This window comes from Mesoplodon bidens (genome assembly GCF_964165515.1).
Source record: "Mesoplodon bidens genome assembly, chromosome: 12".
In the NCBI taxonomy this organism is placed as follows: Eukaryota; Metazoa; Chordata; class Mammalia; order Artiodactyla; family Ziphiidae; genus Mesoplodon; species Mesoplodon bidens.
This window is the reverse complement of record NC_138168.1, coordinates 60,966,709-60,989,147: the sequence shown is the minus strand read 5'-3', so window position 1 is coordinate 60,989,147 and position 22,439 is coordinate 60,966,709. Positions and strand designations below refer to the sequence as shown.

The window sequence follows — 22,439 nt, the reverse complement described above, 5'->3', positions numbered from 1 at the left end:
AAGATATAAAAATACTTTTGAAAGCATATAAGCTACTAGAGAATATGAAAATAATGACACAAAAATAATGAATACTTTTCTACTATGATCTTTTACTATATGATCTCTATGCATCATTGCTCTCCATGTATCATGACTGTTCCTACCGTTCACAGTACTGGCCTTCATATCCTCGTGGGCAAGCTGTGCAGCGGTAATCATCCAGGCCTTCCGTGACACAAGAAGGGCTGAAACTGAATCAGAAAAGAAAGACTGCAAAAAATCTTTTGACTTATTTATTTTATAAATTTAAGCAATTCTATCTATTAACTAGATGATTGGAACTATTTTTTGATGGTTAGAAATGACATATTTATAAGTTTCTATTCAAGGGTAGGCTATCACAACTAAGTACTACTAATAATAGTCAGCAAATAAAGATGGCTGTTTTTTGGATGAATTAACAATGCATCTCACCGACCATGTTAAAACTTTGAAATTTTAATAATTATGTGACAACCAGGAAAATATTAAACACCCAGAAAAAGTGTACTATTTTTCATGAATCAAAAGAAAAACATGATGAGAATTCCTGCATATTTGTCAGATAGTAGAATAAGTATTATTGAATATCTTTTGCATTAAAAAAATGGGGACATCAAAGCTATATAATTTTTTTTCTAAAAAGCCCAAATTGCCACTGGCATTTCAATGCATGACGTGTGAATAGATGTTTCACTTAAAATAAGAGTGCCTTTTCTAATTTATACACAGATTTCAAGCTATATTTTACTTTAAACACAAAATAATGTGATCTAGTGTGAGGAAAGAAGAATGGAAATCTTTCTGTATGAAAATGAATAAGCTTTTCTGACAATTTTATAATCTCTTCTAGTAAGTAGGTTTCATATAACATGCCCTGTTTTCACTACAACACTGACAGACCACGGCTAGTCAGCCTTGCTCCAGGATTCTTGATCACCTTACCCCGCAAAAGAAATACTAGACAAGACTTGAAAACTAAACTATGCTAAAATGTAGTTTTGTGCTGTTACAAACTTCTCTCAAATACAAGTAGTGCTTCATTCCCACTGGACAAAATGCATGGTGCACTGGAAATTTAGGAAGAAAAGACACATATATTTGTTGCAAAATTGTGATGCTGCAAACACCATTTTCCTTTTTGTTGGTCTGCAAAAGCAGTTGATGCTGAAAAAGCAATAAAGTATATAGACCAGAGCTGCACCTCCTATTGGGCAGGTGCCATTAGGACACTATTTCAATTGTCTGTCTAATGCATTAAATCAATAGTACATGAATGAGTAATAAACTCTAACCTTTGCAAAATATGTGAACAAATTGATCAACTACTCACAACCTCATTATTCAACAAATTACTTTTTTTGTCTTCACAAAAATAGACCCACAAATACATAATTGACACATTCTTGCAAGCTTCTAGCTCTTTTAACTCAGCTTGATGCTGAGTTCATTTGCACGCACACACATACACATGCACACACAAACTCATATACATATATAGGCACTTGGAAACAGATTTTTAGACACTCAAGGGAAATTCTACAGAGCCAACATAATTAAATTATTTTCCTTTATAGTAACATATCTGTCTCAATTACTATGCAGGAATGTTATAATTCTGCTTGGATAGTAGATATTAACTCTTTTGAATTATGACATTATGGTGGACTAAACTTTTTCCTTACATCATATACAAGGACTTATGAAAGAGGAAGTAGGAATTATACCTTACTTGAGGTTAGAGTTTATTCTTTATGCTCCCAAGTCCCTCATCTCCTCTAAATTTTCATACTGTCTGCAGGACCACTCAGAAATCCGACTGTTTTTCCTCTTGTAGGCCATCTTTTACATTCCCTTAGATTTGTTAATTCCAAGGTTGCTTCAGCAGAATTTCTGAGATTTACAGTCTGCTACTCTGTGTCATCCCCTGTGGAGTCTACTGAAATGAATTGGCTTCCGGGATCCCACCCCCTTATCCCAGTTCACTGCTTGTTCCTTTTCAGTCTCTTTTGCTGGATCTACATCATGTCCTTGACCTCTTAATATGCTTCACAGTTCAGTCTTCAGGCTTCTCCTATCCTGTCCTGTCCTTTCTCCCCTAAATGATCTCATTCAGTATTAAAAGGTTCTAAATATTGCATCTATCCTAACAGATCTAAAACTGAGCTCTCGTCCTCCAAAAAATACCGCTAACCATTCTATCATTTTCCCTGTCTCTGTCAATGGCCATACTTTGCTTACTTTGCGTCCATTTGCTCTGTCATAAACCACAGAGTCACCTTTGTCTCCTTTCTCTCACATTCCACAGGTATTCTATCTGCAAATGCTGCTGGTGTTACCATAATTAACTCATTGCATTATCCTGTTCTAAGCCACCTCTTGCCACTGGCAGATTTTTAGCCTTCAGGACATTTAGTTACTCACTGGAGCTTCCCTGACTCCACCTCCTGTCACCCTTCCCCTGTCCCCATTCGCTCTGCTCCAGCTGCCCTGGATCCTTGCTGTCTACTATGTGTGGCCTGTCTCCAGGCCAGTGCACTTACTTTTTCCTCTGGCTGAGCTGCTCTTCCTCCAGATAGTCAGGTGACTCTCTCCATTACCTCATTCAAGGCTCTGAACAAGACTCACCTGTTTGTTTGTGAAGATCTTCATCAAGCACCCTAACTAAAAGGGTACCCCATTCACTCTAAATTCACTGAGGCTGCTCTATTTTTTCCTGGTGGCACTTTCACTATCTGATATTACATTATATATCTATTTGTGTTTTTTCAGCTTTATTAAAGTATAACTGGCAAATAAAATTGTAATATATTTAAAGTGTACACGTGATGATTTAATATACGTGTATGGTGTGAAAGCATTCCCACCATCGAGATAATTAACACATCTATCGCTTCATATATTTACTAATATTTACTATTTTTTGTGTGAGAATTCACAAGTTCTACTCTCCTAGTAAGTATCCATTATACAATAATGTATTATCAACTGTGGTCACTATGTTATATATTAGATCCTTAGACCTTATTCATTTTATAACTGAAAGTTTGCACAATTTTACCACCCTCTCCCAATTTCTCCCATTCCCTGCTCCCTGGCAACTACCATTGTACACTGTTTCCATGAGTTTGTTCGTTTTTAGATTACATCCATATGTGAAACATGCAGCTTTTTCTTTGTCTGGCAAAAACTGCTGAACACATTTGGAGAAGAAAAACTCCAAGAAACTCAAACTTGGCCTCATTGTAGAAGGGAGGAGAGGGCATTGAGCCTGGAAAGAGGGGTCAGATTGCAGAGGGTTTCTAATACTCTGCTAAAATATCTGAGCTTTCCTTGGTAGGCAGTGGAAAACCCTTGAGGGTATGTGAGCAATGCTGTACTGTCACAATGGTTAAAAGTTTATTGTATTTGTTTTGGTAAGAGATACTGGAGACTTGAACTAATATGTGGGTGAGTTAGTAATCACTTACTCACCATCCTCCATCTATGAAGAGGGATATCTCAGCCTCCTCCATCTATGTTTCAGAACCTTTTTTTCTTATGTCAGGGAGAAGTGCTTCTCTTCTCATCATACATAGGTCTTTACTTTGTTAATGAATGTTCCAAACTTTATGTGATGACTAGGGGGTCATGAAATCACTTTAGTGGATTTTGACTACAGTTTCTTTTAATAATGCAAGAAAATAAAATTGAATAAAAGTTACAGTATATATTATATATGTATAGCTAGCTAGCTAGCTAGCTAGATATCCACACACACATTTTTTGTGTTCTAGCTTATGATTAAAAAAAGGTTTTCTTACAGTGGTTGCAATCAATAAAGTTTGAAAGCCATTGAACTAGCCACTGTGATTTCATACTTGATTCTTACAGTGTCCTTTGTATAAAAATATACTTAAATTACATAAATCATATAAAACAAAAAATGAAACAAATAATGAAAACACTTTTTTGTTGATCCTGCCAATCAATCAAGGTAGTACTATTTCTTTCCCTTCTTCAAATTTCTTAGAGCTGTACACTCACACCCATGTGACCTAATGTCTGCTTCCACTCTTGATTGCCAAAATCCATCAAGGACCTGCACAGTTAATTGCCACTGTATGTACTTAGTCTCCCTTGGGAGAGCAGCATCCAATGCTCATTCGCTGCTGCTCTTTTCTCTCACTGTGTCAGTGGCAGTGTGGCCTCAGTTCCGTTGCCTCCCTCACAGCTCTTGTCTTGGCTCTTCTTTCTCTTCTGACTTCTCTAATGTACATAGTCTTGTCTTTCCTTCTTTCCATGTGCTCCCCTTGAGTAACATGACCCTGGGGAATCTTATCTATAATTCATTTATTAACATATCTCTTCCTTCATCTGCCCTCCCAATTTTCAGGTTTTGATTTCTTGTGGCTATTTGCATATTTCATTCAGATAGACCTTTCATATCAATTTAACTTATTTGAAACATAAATTGTCTTTCTTCTATAGCAGCTCTCTCCTGGTTTCTATTTCAGTTAATGACCCCACCATTTTGGGGCTCAACCTGGCTACAAATCCCTGGCTTAAAATCCTGCTTTGCTTAAACCTGTCGTATCTAATTAGTTATCAACCCTGTAGAGCTGCATTCAACAATTTTCTCACATCCATCTCCTTGTCTCTATTCTTGTTGCTATTACCTACTTTCAGGTTCTAATTATCTTTTGCCTAAGCTAGTGCAATAGCTTTTTAATCAGTCTCTTTGCTTCTCTTATTTTCCTGTTTCATTTCATTATACTCAATTCTATCATAATAGTCTTCCTAAAGTGTGGCTCTCATCACATTAATCATTTTTTTAATAAAAATTTGTAGTGTTTCCTCATTACATAGAAAATTAAATAGCAATTTCTTAGACTGGTGTTCACGGATTTCTACACTATGGTCTCCATTCTCTCATTCATTTTCTTCTGTAATTATGAAATTCTATTTGAACCCATGCTCCAAACTCTTAACAGTTCTTAAACATGATTTGTATTTTCTGCTGTTAAGCTTTTGCTCCTTAAATTTTCTACTATCTCCACCAGTAAAAACCCTTCAATCCACTGTAAATTTAATAATTTAAATACATTTAAAATTTATTATAAATACTCCTACTTCTTTAAATATGTTCTTTAAGTTTCCACAGTCAACTGTGGTACTTTGTGCCTCTGAATTATCTTTATATCTCAGTTGACCCCTCTGAAGACACCCATTTTACTGTGAGCCTCTCCAAGAGATGTTATGCTTCTTTTTTATATCTCCTGGAGCTTTTGCTATAGTCCGCCCAACAGGAAATTATCAATTAATTATTGAATTTTTCTAATCCAGATCATTTACATTTTAATAAACAATAAACAGCATTCTCTTGTTCAAAATCTGGTCATCAGAGGTAGATTAGGGAAAGGAAAATGATATTTTTCATACACCTACCACTTGGTGCTTGGATGAACAATAAGATCATGTATTTTATCCTCATCAATACATCACTTACCTAAAGATGTACATTTGAGACCCTATGCAAAACTTGTGACTCTGTTCAACCAAAAAGAGGTGCTTACAGAGGAATGGGAGACAATTACGTGAAAATGTTTTCAAAATGTAAACAAAGCCAGAGATGGAAAAAGAAACTTAGTGAGTATAGGTGGAAATAGTTCTTCATCTGAGTTGCTTCGTGTTTCTTATACACTCAAGATAAGGTGTCCAGGATTCTAATTCTGAACAAAGTGCCCTACATTCTTTTCAAAAGCAAGTTCTTAGAGAAATAAATGCCCTACAATGTAGAGATTGATGTCTATAAATCACTTAGCAGAAAGTATAGATAGCCTTAGCAAAAAGGTAAGTGAAAACACCTAGGGGTTTTCATCAATACATAAACAGTGCAGAATGTTCTCACAGCACTAAAATAAAATATGCCAGCGTTTGTTTCCCCTTATGGCTGTGTTTCCATGGTACCAAGCTCAGACTATCTTAACAGAGAGGGGGTTGTGATTCTGGGAGATACTGACTTACTCTGGAGTATAACAATAAGTCACCCTTCTTTAAAAACATTATTTTTAAATTCTTTACCAATCATGAATTAAACACATAAAATGAATGGAAACAGCTACAAAATTTATATAATATGCACCAAACAATCCTTCATAGCTGAATTTATGGCAGAACTATATGCAAACACTAGACCTTTCTAAAAATTTATAAAATTATGCACATTTGTACATATATTATTTATTTCATAAATATAAGTTAGTATTGGTATTTACATTTTAATTAATAAGCATTATTTACTTGGGACAGAGTTTTAAAAGAAAAATGAACCATAGAGTACTATGTGCTCACTTTTGTCATGTTTTTATATTGTTTAAAAACTCTACCTTAAATTGAGATTTTTGTCTACATGAAAAGAATAGCCAAATCATAGAAAGCCCATGTGCTACACAGATGGTGTTACTGATTGGGAAACATGGTAATATTTTGCAATCTTACTTGTTGCTGGAAGAAATCAGAGGGCAAGCACATTGCTGACAGTCATCTGGCAATCCATTGACAACGCCATAATATCCAAGAACACATTGTTCACAGAAGTCACCAGCAGTGTGATGTTGACAATTCTGTAAAGGAAGAGGGATGTTTGTTTTTAAATTAATGAAAGAATGTAATGTATCATACAGCTCCCCACCTATGAGTTTGTGTGCTCCAGTGAACACACATGCGCATGTGCACACACATATCACTGAGAGAGAACTCAGTTCTTAAACATATTGATACATATTTTTAAAGAAGCTCTTTGATTTGAGAAATGAATACTGGGCTGTTGTAGCTATACTGACAAGAGTTTCTCTTCTCTTTTCCCTACATCAATCTCTGCATTAATTTTTCTCTTACTCTAATCTGGGGAATAGACTTCACAAATTTCTAAAATTTATTGTATCATCTGGCTATTTACACTTCTGCTCTACAAGTTGTTAAAAAAGTGCTAAAAATCCTGGGCCCTTGGTGCATACCCATCAGTGGGCTTTTTGAAACCAAACCAAGGTGGAAAACATAAATATTTTAAGAGGCAGAAATAGCAAAAAAAAAAAAAAAAAAAAAAAAAGTCAGCCTAGTTACCACATTAAGAATGTTATTCACCTAATTCTTGCCAAATGTTGATCATTCTTTATAGATAGAGAGTACCCAACCTAAAACCAGGGATCTCAAGTCAATATTTTCTTTTTATGTTTGCATAGTAAGAGGCACTTGGGTAATATGCTTTAAGACACTTCCATAAGAAAATGAGAACAGTTTCAGAATATTGTGTAAACAGTTTTGAAATTAAAATTCTCACAAAGTGGAATTTTATTTAACAATATATTTAGCAATTATTCATGCAATAAGGACTTAGGAAGAGCTGCAAGCCAGGTACTGAGAAAGGCCCCGGGAGGAATCAAATGAGGGAACAGGTAAAATAACATTCTAACCTATAAGAATTTATTTCCACTTTTGGAAAAATTTTTTAAAAAGGCAAATAAAAAACATGGCAAATAAGAAATGTGTAACTTAGTGGAAATGGGACAGTTGACTTTAGGAGTTGAGAAAAAGGAAGAAATAGAAGGAATTTAGAGTTGGATTTTAGCTTGATTTTATAAAACCACATTTGGAATGGTCAGAAGGGTAATTTCTTATAAATAGTATTTTTTTAAAAGGTTAAGAAGCAAAAATGTCAGTAACAAAATAAATTTATATATATGCTAGTGAACCCATCTCCTGATCAGCTCAGCTGGAACCACATAGCCACCTGTGAGCTCTACAGTAAATTTTCCATATGCTGGGCTCTTTGCTTTATTCAATTAATCTAGAAGAACATATTTATTTTTCATGTGTCATCTAATGGCCAGTGTTTGGTATGGTATGTGTGGTCATTCACCACAAACAATAACTGAAGTCTCTTCCTCTGACTTTTTTTATGTTTATAAAAAACATAAACATTCTCTGGGGAGAAACCATGCCATTATCACAATGAATTTTAGAATACCATGGGATTTCTTTTTCATTCTTTGTTGTTATATTTGAAAATACATTGTGTTACTTACAGATAGATTTTATAATTCACTCTTAAATGGATCCAGTTTTCTATATGATAGGATGCAAATCTCAAATCTTCTAATTCTCCACCTCACTCTCAGCAGATGTTAGCCCTCTATTTTCAGGGAAAAGGAAGCCCTCATTGAGTGTTCCCTTAGCTTCCTGCCAAACAACACACCATCTTGTCTGCATTACTTTCCATCCCTTCGACATTTAGTTCTGTCCACAAGAAGTGGTGTGTTGTTCTCTGTCTAAAGCTTCTCTCTTCCTAAACTCTGGTTTAGGAAGAAGGCCCTCCTGTCTCCCATTTCCTCCAGCACCTGCATTTTCTCCTTCTTTGATGGCTTATTTCCATTGACAGTTGAGGTTGGTCAAGCTTTTCTTATCTTAAAAAAATCTCTGGGGTTTCTGGACAACTTTCATCCTATGTTTGATAGGCTTTCTAAAAGCATTGTTCACATTGCTGGTCTCTACTTCCTCATCTCCCTTTCACCTCTTCATTCTTTAAACAGTCTCTCTCTCTCTCTCTCTCTCTCTCTATATATATATATATATATATATATATATATATATATATATATATATATATATATATGTATATATTTATTATTTCCCATTATAGCTTATTACAAGATATTGAGTATAGTTCCCTGTGCTATATAGTAGGTCCTTTTTGTTTATCTATTTTATATATAGTAGTGTGTACATGTTCATTCCAGACTCCTAACTTGTCTATTCCCCTCCCCCAAACAGGCTTCTGATTTCACTATTGAAAGATAAGTCCAGACTCATGCATAAGATCTTTGTTGCTAAATCAAAATTTACTGACAATAATCAGTCTTCATGATAGATGAATTATCTGCAGCAGCTGATACTTCTGGCCACTCTTTCTTTGAAATTTCCTCTTCCTATGGGTTCTTTAATAGTACAGTATGTAGATTGTTTTCCTACCTCTATGGCTACTCTTTCTAACCCTCCTTCATTGATTCTTCTTCCCCTTTCTGTTGAGTAAGACTGGGATCCTTGATTCTAATTTTGGCTCTTATCTCTTTTCTTTCCTACATTTTCTACCTTGGTGATTTTAACTGTTACTAGAACTTCAGCTATCTTCTATGTACCCCAAACTCTAAATTTTATATATTCTGCTTAGATATCTATCTCTAATGAGTTCCACACTTACGTTTCTAATTGCTTCTTAGCTAGGTCTTATTGCATAATGCAAAAGCATTTGAATTTGAGATGTCAAAAATCAAGCTCATCTTTTTTAAAACCTGCTAATGCTCCTGCATTTCCCATTTCATTCACTATCATCTCTCCTGCATGGCAAGGAAGACCTTTATAATCTGACTTCTGTTTACCCCTCCAGCCTTCTGTCTAGTCACTGTAAACTTTGCACTCTATGCTAAACCCATATGCGGCCATCTGAAATTCTCAAATTGTGCAGTGCTCTCTCACCTCTAGGAATTTTCATATGCAAATCCCTTGCTCTGGAATGTTTTTCCTCCTCTTGCCTGGTTAACACCTATTCATTCAGCTCTCATTTTCACTGTTGCTTTCTCTAATAAACATTCCCTGATGCCCGAAGTCTGGGCTAAATGCTCCATCTAGCTCAACACAGTGACTGAAATATATTGACATTCAATGACTTTTTTTTTTTTTTTTTTTTTTTTTTTGTGGTACGCGGGCCTCTCACTGTTGTGGCCTCTCCCGTTGCGGAGCGCATGCTCCAGACTCACAGGCTCAGCGGCCATGGCTCATGGGCCCAGCCACTCCACAGCATGTGGGATCTTCCCCAACCAGGGCACGAACCCGTGTCCCCTGCATCGGCAGGCGGACTCTCAACCACTGTGCCACCAGGGAAGCCCTCAATGACTATTTTGAATGACTACATAAATGAATGCATGTTCTAGGTATTATAGAGGAAACTGGTCAGGCTTCTTAAGATGAAAAAGGCCAAGCTTCAAGTCTGATGACTTTGCAGAAAAGTGGTTAGTAGGGAAAGAGGATTTGTCATATTTGGATATTGATTTAAGTACCATAATCCTCTCTTATTCAATCATCCAAAGAAACCACTCTCTTTTAGCAATAAAATAGCCATTCCATATTTAACAGTAGCATGGTGAGTGATAATGGTTCCAAGATAAAATAATTATCTATGCATTGCAGTCTCAAATCTTTCAGCAAGGTGCCAAATGATGAATAAGTGTCAAATGGGGAGTGTTTTAAGAACATACTTTATAGTTACAGAAATGAACATGTGTCCCCAAATATATGGAATCTAAAACAATAATTGTCAGCTTTTGCCTTTGTAAAAAAGCTAACTGCATGAGTTATTTTATGTAACCTCCTATAACATTGACAACGGAATCAAAACAATAATGCTAATCATTTCTAAAAATACAGAGATTGAAAAATATGGTTTGCCTCTGAAAAATATGGTTTGCCTCTTTTATACCTACAACTCTGTATAATTTCTTCACAGAGAAAGCAAATATTTTAACTTTCTTTGGACAGTCAATCTTTCACAGGGTTGCTGACATACTAAACTTGGTTAACGGAATCAAATGTCCCTGTTAGGTCCACAAACACAGCACATAAATCATGATGCTATTTTTGAAACTTTTTGACATCGACCTTTCGTATGACTTTCCTGTCTGCTCTGAAATAGTGGACATAATATTTCTCTTGTATAGAAATTAATCTTTAGGAAAAAGTTTTAGATGCTTAATGAGAAGTTTAATTATCTCAAGATTAACATGTGCTACTATCTTTTCAATAGTAGATTAGAATATATGACATTTGTTTTTGTTTTTGTTTTTTGTACATGGGAAAACTGGTGGCATATATTCTTTCCACTAGATCAAATGAATATTATATTTATATTTGGTATCTTAAAACTAAGGTGAGAAGTTACTTAACCTTCTTTCCTTATAGGGATGCCTCTACACATTCCTTGACATATTATTAAATGCATGGATTCTTATAAGGCAGCCCTTTTCATTGTGTATAACTACAAGCTATAAAGTTTTTCCTTATGCTGAATGAAAACTTATTTCACTCTAATTTTTAGTCAGTGATCCAAATTCAGCCTTCTGAAGCTATGCAGATTAAGTCTAATTCCCATTTCCTGGGGAAAGTCCTCAAATATCTAAAGAACACTATTATTTCCTAAATCTTTTTTCAATCTAAATATCTTTTTCCCCCAAGCTAAACAGCTAACAACCCTGGTTACTCAGAATTTCCCTTAAAATAGAGATTATAAATTTTGCAAATATATTTAATGTACTTCCTTCCTTGATCTTGATCTCATACAAATGAATCTGTAGTCAAGTAAGAACTCCTATTTCACAGAAATTGCTACTATGTGTCATTTCCTTTGTTCTTTCCCTTAAACACTAGAATATAAACTCCTAGAGGGCAATGTTCACACATTCCTCATCATTATTTTCCCAGCACCCACCACAGTGCCTGAACTTTGGAAATACTTATTAACAAATGCCTCAAGGATGAATAAACAAGTGAGCCTACCTAAGTTCAAAACCTATTCTATTAATTTCATCTCGTTAATTGTAGCTCATAGTTCCACCTACCAGGCTCTTTTTGATTCTTGACCACCATTCAACACAGTAGGTATAACTTCTAGCTTTACGTCATCTGAATATTTGATAGGTCTCATCCAAATCACTGATAAAGATTTTGAAAATGACAGGGTCAAGAACAAATCCTATGCCTCATCATTGGAGACATCTCTAGAGCTTATTCGAGGTCAGGCTGTTCAGCAACTTCTAACTTCTGTTAACTGATTACCACTTGGACCATATTTTCAACCATGTTTGTGAGGATATAATGAAACATTCTATCAAATGCCTATTTAAACAAACCAGAGTTTGAACCATAGATCTAACCCTTATAGGCTTATGACTTAAGCAAATTATATAATTTCTCTCAGCATCAGTTCATCAACTGTATTAGAAGGAATAATCCTGTCTGTCTCATAAATTTACTGTAAGAATAAATGAGAAAAGATCTATCTACAGTGGCAAGCCCTGGTTCTGGTACATATATACGGTTGGACACATGGTAGCTGTTACCATTTTTACTAAATTTGACATATGATTTATCACACTCTGATGAATTTGAAATTATACTGAGATTCAGGGACCTAGAGTCTCAGATATTATATACATAGTAACTCTAGCAATTAGTTTGATATGTTTTGTTTTTGAGGGAACCTATTCTGATTCCTAATAAGCACTGTTTATGTTTCACTGGAGATCGAAATCAATGTTTCTCATATTCTACAATACTTTCCTTTATAAAACTTGGAATGGGGCTTCCCTGGTGGTGCAGTGGTTGAGAGTCCGCCTGCCGATGCAGGGGACACAGGTTCGTGCCCCGGTCCGGGAAGATCCCACATGCCGCGGAGCGGCTGGGTCCGTGAGCCATGGCCGCTGAGCCTGCGCATCCGGAGCCTGTGCTCCTCAACAGGAGAGGCCACAACAGTGAGAGGCCCACGTACCGCAAAACAAAAACCTGGAATGACATTTCACTGCTTTCCATCCTGTGACAAATTTCATATTTTCATGATTTTGCAAATATTTTTCATATATGGCTCTTAATCACACTGCAGATTCTATCAGTATTCTAGGGTATAATTCACCTGGACCTTCAAATCAAACTCATTTAATCAGCTAAAAGTGTGATTACTCTCTCTCACAATCTCCAGGTACCGTGTTGCAGTGGATTTGAAACCTGAGTCTAATGCTTTTTAGCCAAGGCTCTGTTAGTTAACTTTTTTTAGGATTAATTTTCAGAGTTATAATAAAATGCTAATGATTCCTATCTTGGTGAGAGGTCAGATAGATTAAATAAGATAAGGTTTATAAAACACCTTAAATACAGTAGATTATAGTTATGAGATTATTTACTGAGGATATAGCTAATTGATTAACCACAGATACTGAAATGTTACAGACAACAGGGCAGATCAATGATAAAGATTTATTTTATCCTTTTCATTTTAAAATAAGAATTGTGATAGAGTGAAAATATTTTCACAGACCATTTGGTCTTGAGAAGTTATTTGCACTAGCTGGGACTTCAATTTTTCCACGTAAAATATAGGGCAAATAATATTGACTATAGAGCTATAGTGATAATTAAATGAGAATATATATGTTTATAAATAAATATAGGCATAGATGTGTGTGTGTTATATAAACTCTGAAAACTCTATCTATCTATCTATGTGATTGTGTATGTGTGTACTGATTAGTATTAATTCACCTACCTCTTCTCCCCCTTCTGGCTTGGGGTTCAATATTATGTAGGTTTTACTCCTCCATTTTGAAGAAAATTTTCCTTAAGGGGTAATGGTCACTGAGCTATTGGTAATAACATGCCTATGTGTAGGAATTATTAGCATCTACAAAGAAGCAACAGCTCTCTTGTAAGTGTCATGAGGAATTATGAAGAGAAAAATGATGTGGGTTTTATTTAACAGTTGAAATGCCTAGGCTGTGAAGTTTTCTATAGTTTTGTTTCTTCTCTACCCCTTATTTTTGAAGAAAGGAATAAAGAAAAAAGAAAAACAAGTGAGAAAATCTAGTATAGCGCTGGATATAACAGTGGTTTTTATATTAATTTTTGATTATTTATCATCTGATTGGTTCTTAGACTATAAATAGTGGCTAACATGTATGGTAATGATCATCTTTATCATCAACAATCATCATAGCTATCACTTCCACTATAGAGCTTATCATGTGCTAATTAATGTTCTAAGCCTTTTATCTAGTATTTCACTGAATCCATAGAAAAACTCTATGAGTAGGTATTATTCTTATCTTCATTTTATAAGTGAGGAAATTAAGACACCACTGAGGCTAAATAAATTGACTAGGCCCACACAGCCCAAAAGGGATGAAGCCAGGATTTGAATCAAGGCAGTCTGATCAGAGTCATGCTTATAACCACTATACCAACATAGAGGGCATTGCACTGTGTAGTGGATATGATATTAAACTGGGAAACACAGTACAAATAGTAAAGAAATCAGTATGCTTCAGTTGCCTCAGTTATAGCATCGGAGTAATAATAGCTATTTTCTATTTGCCTCATGGGGCTGTTTCAAAGATAAACAAAGTTGTCTAAATTCAGAAGTTATAAGTTCCCTGAAGGAAAATATAAAAATTCAGAGCACAGCAATTTGTACTAGCTGTGCATGTTTGATGCACCTATGTATTTATTTTTTACTTCATCTAGGGATATCTCAGAAAATAGACCTCTAATTAGGATCCTTAAGGCACAAAAATAGATATAATAGGCTATTGGTCAAAACAGGACAATATAATGACAGCAACTTTTTATTCTAAATAAAAATGAAAGTAAACTGTATATTTTGTGAATGCTTCTAAATTATTCATATGGAGTGACATTACTATTAAAGATTCCAGCGACTATTGCATAAGAAAGAAAAATGCATTTAATTCCCACTTAAGAATGCATAAGTTAACCACCTCCCTGAAATTATCTATTGAATTTTACAAGACAGTAGATTGGTGAAAAAAATGCTACACTTAAACCAAATCATGATTATTTCAAGAATTCAAGGATGGGTAAGACCTTCACCTCCACTCCAGTCCTCACAAATAAGCATATGATAAATTTCCATACTCTGTCTTGATTGAAAGAAGATATATATAAGAAGTCAGGAATAAAAAGAAGTTTTCTTAACATGATAAAAAATATTTACCTTAAACTAATCACCAGCATCATACTTCGTGGTGAAAGACCTGAGGCTTTTGTATTAAAATCAGCAATAAGATAGGAAGCTGACTACCCTCCTATTTAACGTTTTTGGGGAGACTTAATCAATGCAAACAATGAAATTATTATACTAGATATAGCTCTGGCAAGGAAGACACAATTATAGTTATTGCAAGTATTATTGTTGTAAATATAAAAATAACTGAAAGAATCAAGCAAGAAACTTCTAGAACTAGAAAAAAAGTGGCTGGATATCAAACACATGTAAAAAATATATTTTGTCAATATTTACCAGTAATGACCAGTTAATAAATATACTGGAACAAAAAAAATGTAATGCTCACCATTAAAAAGAAAATGTTAGGTAAATGGCAATAATTTTAACATAACAAATGCACATCCCATATGGATAATATTAAAAACTGTGAGACATAAAATGTTTGAATAGAGAAGAGTATCATTCCTGGGTTTAGGGAGGAAAGCTGAATACTGTAAAGATAGCAATTCTTTACAAACAGGTTTAATGCATTTTCATTAAAAATTCCAGTAATATTTTTTGGGGAAGAGATTAAAATAGTGAATCAAAATGTCATTTGGAAGAATATATAAGTACATCAAGTTAAGAAAATTAGGCAAAGAAGAGTAGTAAAGGGTCTTACTTTACCAGAATTTATAACGTACTATAAAATGAAGGTAATCAGAACATTATAATAGGAAATAAAAGGTAAGCAGAAAAGAATAGATGATCCTTTAAACATATCTTAAAATGAACAAAACAAATGTGTATATATTCAGATACCATGATGTGTCAAGGAGAAAAGGAAATATTAACAAATAAATGTTTCTTTAAAGTAACATATTGAAGGAAAATTATCTCCCCACATTATAATAAATTCTGTAAAGATTAAAGAGTTGGATCTAAAATTTAATCATAGAAATAATGGTAAATATTGTGAGATCTCAGTATAGATATTGAAAGTCATTGCCTGGGTGAGATCACCATGAGAATGAGTGCAGTCAGACAAGCAAATTGCTCCAAGGATTGAATCCTAGGAGCACCAGTATATTGATTTCAGGTAATGAGGAGAAAACAGCAAAGAGGACTGAGAAGGAGCAGCCATCTAGCTTGAAAAACCCTAGAATATCATGCCCAGAAAAGCAAACTGAACAAAAGCTTCAAGAGGAATGGCTGCTTCAGAGGAGCAAATGCTGCTGATAAATCAAGTACAATGAAGAGCTGAACACTAGTAGTTGGTATGCATATAGTGGTGGAGGAAAAGCCTGATTTTAGTAGTTCAAGGGATAATGGTAGGAGAGAAATTGTAGACAAGAGTATAAACTCTTCTCTATGTGAAAGGAGAGGAATGAAGTGGTAAAAATCAAGAGGGGAAGTGAAGTCAAGAGAGATTTATTTATTTGTTTGTTTATTTATGTTTTTTTTTAAGATAGAAGAAGTACCAAAAAGTGATTCAGAAGGGAGGGGAGAATAGGCATGGCCAGAGTGATGTCCTTGAATCAGAGTGATGTCCTTGAGTGGGAGGGAGGGCTGGGATCTAGAGCATAGGTGGCGGAGTTGGTCTTTTCTACAAAGAGGAACAGTTCATCCAAATTGGTGGAAAAACCAGAGTAATTGTACACAGATGCAGAAAGGTAGATGCATGTATTAGTGGGAGCTTGGGTTAGTTCTCTTCTGATTGTTTATAATTTCTCAGTGAAATAAGAAGAAACAAGGCCATCAACTGAAAGTAAGGATGGAAATGGGTCTGGGAAGGGTTTGGGATTTGAAGAGAGATGAGAAGGTAGGAAATTATCATGCAGGAATGGGAGAGAGGCACTGGACTGGAGAAACGTGGCATGATGGAAGAGCAGAATAAAGGTTCCCTTTGAAGTGAGTGATAGTGAACATACAGTGAGACTAATCAGCATAGTCGACTATTTTCCAGAGCCACATTCAGATTAGAAGGCATAGGTATTGGAGGAGTAGGATTTAACCTATTCCTAAAGGAGTGGTAATAAGAGAAATGAACATTACAAAGCAGTGATATTAAAGAAGAGTCATGGGACTTCCCTGGTGGTGCAGTGCTTAAGAATCCGCCTGCCAATGCAGGGGACACGGGTTCGATCCCTGGTCCAGGAAGATCCCACATGCCACAGAGCAACTAAGCCCGTGTACCACAACTACTGAGCCTGTGCTCAAGAGCCCACAAGCCGCAACTACTGAACCTGTGTGCTGCAACTACTGAAGCCCACGCGCCTAGAGCCCGTGCTCTGCAACGAGAGGAGCCACCGCAATGAGAAGCCTGCACTCGCCGCAACTAGAGAAAGTCTGTGCACAGCAATGAAGATCCAACACAGCCAGAAAAAAAAAAGGGTCATGAATATTAAGCTGCTTAAGAAAGTGAGGGCATGAGAAACATAAGGAAAGATAAAGATGTGAGTGTCGATGACGAGACAAAATGTTGACACTGAAGTACTAAGAAGAAGTGAACTGGAAAGAAAAGAAACAGGGGTCAAAGAGAGAATAGTTGACATTGAGACTATAGAGGCACTCAGTTCCTGGTAATGACAAGTTCTCAGACAGGCTCATGGAGTGAGGACAAGACATGGGAAGAGTCCATTTTATGGGCATCAAAATCACCAGGAAGTATGATAGGAGTGGTGCTAGAGTGAACGGCAATGATACAAAGGAAAAATCTTCAAGGAATGAGGTGGGTGACCTGAGGGTTAGTAAATGGCTTCAACAAGCAGGTGTAGTGGGCAAATGGATGGAGACATGAGATTCAAAACTAGGTGTTGTTACAGAAGAGAAAACAAGGATGACCTGAAAGTGGCAGCAAGGAGCAGGGCCACTGCCCTGCCCTCAGGCTCAGGGAAATGAAGAGTGTGAGAAAAAACAGCGGCTTCCACTTGAGAGCACTGCCAAGGGAGTAGTGTGTTGGGAAACCAGGTTTCAGTTTGAGCAAATAAAGAGGACCTCAAAAGAAGAGGGAGATTACATAGGGGAGTTTGCTGATGTCTGGTCATGAGTTCCACAAAGGTCCATGAAAGAGTTTCAGGAGATGAGGAGAGGTGGAAAGTGAGTTCAGCAGAGGAGACACCCAGAGTTGCCTGGGGACTAGAGTCTGGGGACCCTAAGTGGTGACACAGGAAACCTGAATTTCTCCACAGTCCTGATTGTTCCAGGGGTGACAGAGTAGAGTGTTAGCAGGAACGTAATAACAACAACAAAAAAATAAGAGCAGTAAACTGTTTTAAAGAAATGGTTAAATTATGGGATATCAAATCAAAGATTGTAAAGGTTTTAGAGACTATTTAACAACATCATATGCTCATGATATGTACATTTTTTAAAATGCAGAACATAAAACTACACCTATGGTGTTATATAAATCTTCTTTATAAACACATACATAAAATTGGTGGGAAACACATAAAATATTAAATGTTTATCTTATGTTAAATTTTGGGTGACTTTCATTTTTTTCTTTAACACTTTTTTATGATTTCCAAATGTCTTACGAAGAGCTTATTTTTATTTATAATCAGAAAAAAACCCTCATGTGATTTTTAAATAAATCGTTATGTTGTCTGGTATTTGTCTATGATGCTGTTGATAATAATATACTATTTCTTGACATGAGCAGTGGTTTTTCCAGTTGTAACTTTTTAATTACTTTAAAAAATGCATAATATGGTAAATGTATTTTTTCCCACATTTTGTTTCACACACACACACACACACACACACACACACACACACATTCAGTTAAGTCCCCTGCAGGTTAGCTGACCTCTGCACTCAGTATATGGATATGTGTAAAGAGAAATAAGCACATGGGCTTTGTTCAAGAAAGGCTCAGATGAATACCTGGCATATGGAGGTTTCAGGGTCACACAGGCTGCTGTGTCCATGACACTGACATGGAACACAGGTGCCCAGGACTGGTCCAGGGGTATGGCTACCTGGCTCAGAACGCAGTCGATAAAATCCTGGCATGCATGCCTGAAAGAAAACGAAGCCAATTAGGACAGCCAACTTGGAAATCTTTCTTTAGCAACACTTGGGTTCTTCAGTAGTTAAAAAGAAGGATTTCTTTCCCCCCCATCAGCAGTAAAGACAACACCACTTAGAAACAATGAATGTCACTTTTGATTCCTAATGTGTATTCTGCCTGGTCCATAGAGTATACAAGCAGCATCTGTGTCATCAGACTTTAGCAAAGGAAAGCTGTCATTTGCAAATACCACTCAGCCTGGACAAACTTCAAATAGTCTTCTTTTTCTTGAAAAAGAAGTTTGTTTTTAAATAAAATTGTCATTTGGAGTAAAGAGAGAATTCCAATGTCTTTGACAACCTAAAATCTGCTTCCACTGTGCTTGATGGGTAACTAGGAAATGTCCAATGAGACTCAGAAAAAAATTAATTAAATAAAAAAGTGTCACGGTTGTGTTATTTATATCGGTATAATCTGAAGACTATAAAAGTAAGAAATTCAAAATAATAAAAGCTCTACATGTCTTGGGAATATTAGGCCACCAGTAAAATGTATCTTTCCTTGATCTAGTTTTTTCATTTTGCAATAAAAATCTGAGAGCAAACAGGAAACTGCTAGCAAAGCTGACATATGCAAAATCAAGACTTCCATCTTCATTCGGGTTTATTATGTAAATGTATCAAGAAACATCTCTGGCTTTTTGAAAGAAAGCCCATAGCTCTGAAGAGGGAATAAGAAGAGTCTTGTGTTTTGGGCTCAAATCTCTTGGTGTGCAAAGCTGCTGCATTTATTAGCCATTGTTTGATTTATGAGTAAGAGATAGGAGTTAGTTTTCCAGATTCCAGTGAAGGTTATAAAGGGATATTAGCTATGTAAAATTTTTTTCACAGGATATTTTGCTCCCATTGATGAGAAAAGTGATTGCTGAATAAGCAGGGGGAAAAATAGTGAATTAAGAACTTCTTAATGCCTTTGCATCCTTTTGGTTCTGGACTAGGTCATCCAGAGTGGAGTAAGTAGACGTTCCTTAGAAGAAAAACGATCAATAGTCAGCACTCTCCTTGTTTGTTTGGATTTGGATAATGTGAGAGTACTTCAGTTAAGCATTTAAGAGTCTCTCTGCTTTTATCTCAGCCTATAAGACATGCTAATGAGATTTAATAATATCCTGGATTTGAGCAAGCTGATAAAACTGGGAATAGTATTCAAAATATTTTGAGTCCTATTTGTCTTATAGTGGACCTAAGATATTTTAATAAGTTTATTCATATTCTTCAAAATAAAGGTTCAGTTTTGCCATTGTTACCAAATAAGGTCTGGAAATTATGGCTGAGGAATTCATTTAAGCATAACTGAAGAAACAATCCAAGGTGTGTTTAAAAATGTTACATAGTATGGGTTGTTCCAGTTCTGGTGTGTGCTGACTGTAGAATAAAATTGGATTTTCTTTATATAGATTTCATCGTTGGATACCTATATAATTATTGTTATTTTACTGGTATATTTGCTTGGTGTGTGTGTGTGTGTGTGCACGTGTGTGTGTGTCTTTAAAAATCACACAAATTGAGAGTTCCTAGCTCTACTTTTTATATCAAACAAAAGTTTAAAAAAAGTCTTAGAAGAAGAATAACATTAAGAAATGGTACTTTTCATTGAGGAATCATATGAAATTCAATGTTATGGACTGAAATCTGAAGGTGAGCACTGCAGGTAAAGTTTACACCCAGTTTCTCTTATTACTATGGCTCTTCTCTGGAAAGAGTAGGACAAAGTAGAAAAGTACTCCAGTGCGGGTAAAAGTCTGGGCTCCAAGTCAAGCCTGTGTGGAAGCTTTTAGGCCTATCTATGTGATTCTCAACCCTGGTCGCACATAGAATCGTCTGAGGAGCTTTAAATACGGATACCTGGCTCTGCCCCCAGAGATTCTAATATAATTGGTGGAGACTAGGGCCAGGGTTTGTTGTAAAACTCCCAGGAGGGTCTAATAAGCAGCCAGGATTGAGAGTCATTGGCACACTCCTCATTCCCTGCTGGGAATGTGTGTCTTTGAAGGGCGTACAGACTCTGGTACTGTAACATCAATGAATACGGAAGCCTTGATTTTACTAGTTAGTTTTGCCTGAGGGATACAGGCAAGTCGTTTGGTGTCATTGAGATGTGGTTTCCTCATCCCACAAATGAGCAGATGTATTAATTCAGTTGATTTCTGAAGTTTCTACAGTTCTAACACTCTAGATTAATTTTGCGTCCTTATAAACTTCTGAGTTAGAAAAAAAAAAAGAGAGAGAGTCTATTCCGCAACACAAGGATTAGAAACTTCAAACACACTTTGTAAAGGAATGAGACATATTTATTTCTCTTTAATCTCCTCCTTTCATGGACCCTGTATTTATTTTTTCCATTTTTCAAATATTTGAGGATGTTTTTCAAAATCAGATATTTTTCTTGTCAGTCAGCTGGGGCAAAATTCATGAGAATGATTATATTTGAGTTGGGAAAAAAGAGGAAAGATAATAGCTACTTTTTAAAGTCCCATCTAAAATTCTTGCTGGAACAAAATAAAGAATTACAGAAAAGCAAGTACATAAACACTGTCCTAATCTTATCCCTTTTTTTTTCCTAACTCAAACTTTTCCAAAGTTCTCTTCTTGCCTTGTGCTGAAATTATTCAGAGCTCAATTTCCTTCTGCTCTCCTTCCATCTTTACTTTGTTTTCATAATATGGTATCCCATCATAATGTTAGAATCAAATTGCACAAAAATGTGGGAGGGAGGAGAGAAGGGAATGGGAGACAAAGAGAGTAAGGAGTCAACATGCTCCAGGTGCCGGGTTACATAACGCAGAGTTTAACAACAACAACAAAAAAGATACTTGTGCTGTTGCCATTAAAAACACTATCTTGTATCTTTACATGGGTTTTGCAATCAGACAATCCTAGGTTTAATTCCTGTTTCACCACTTACTACATATGACTTATGCAGGTTTTAAATACTGTGGGCTGAAGCTTCCTCACGTGGAATGTAAGGATGGTGTATAACTTACTAGTTGACTTTTAATATAGCTAGGTTTTTTGAAACAGACTTAGGTAGGTTCAGATTGCTGTTTTGCTGTTTTCCAACTGTGTGATAAAGGTCAAGTTTCCGAACCTGCCTGAGCTTCCATTTCCTCACCCATAAAATGGGAATTATAATGTGCTTAATGATGTTGGTGTAAGTGTATTAGCGAATGCACTTGACATTGTGCAGGATACAGTAAGCACTCAATAAATGGTCAGTTTTGTGTGTGTTTTTTAATAGGGTTGTGAGGATTAAATGAGATGATGTGTGTGTAGTGCTTGAAATACAATAAATCAATATGGGTGCCTCTATTCCAGATAATTTTTTAGATATAGTCATCAAGAATACACTGAAAACAAAGGCAACAGTGATTGTTCTACACTGCATTGGGAAACAAAATGACAATGTATGCCACTTACCTATACCATGTTCTTTAATATTTTAATGTATATGAAAAGAGTCTTTGGGTCTTCCATGTGTTACTGAAGTGGTAAAGAGCATTCCTAGAAATGTTCATGTGTAAGAAAAAAAGTCTAGTCT

General features: G+C 35.8%; 1 protein-coding gene across 1 annotated transcript in view; it reads right to left on the bottom strand.

Annotated features, from left to right (window-relative positions):
* The window catches only part of LAMA2 (laminin subunit alpha 2), a 611,700-nt gene that overhangs the window by 159,136 nt on the left and 430,125 nt on the right, over window positions 1-22,439 (bottom strand). The window contains exons 29-31 of the mRNA XM_081251375.1: window positions 18,716-18,850; window positions 6,502-6,626; window positions 147-233 (exon numbers count right to left, since the gene is read on the bottom strand). Coding sequence (XP_081107501.1) covers window positions 147-233; window positions 6,502-6,626; window positions 18,716-18,850 — 347 coding nt within the window. The remainder of the gene's footprint in view (window positions 1-146; window positions 234-6,501; window positions 6,627-18,715; window positions 18,851-22,439) is intronic.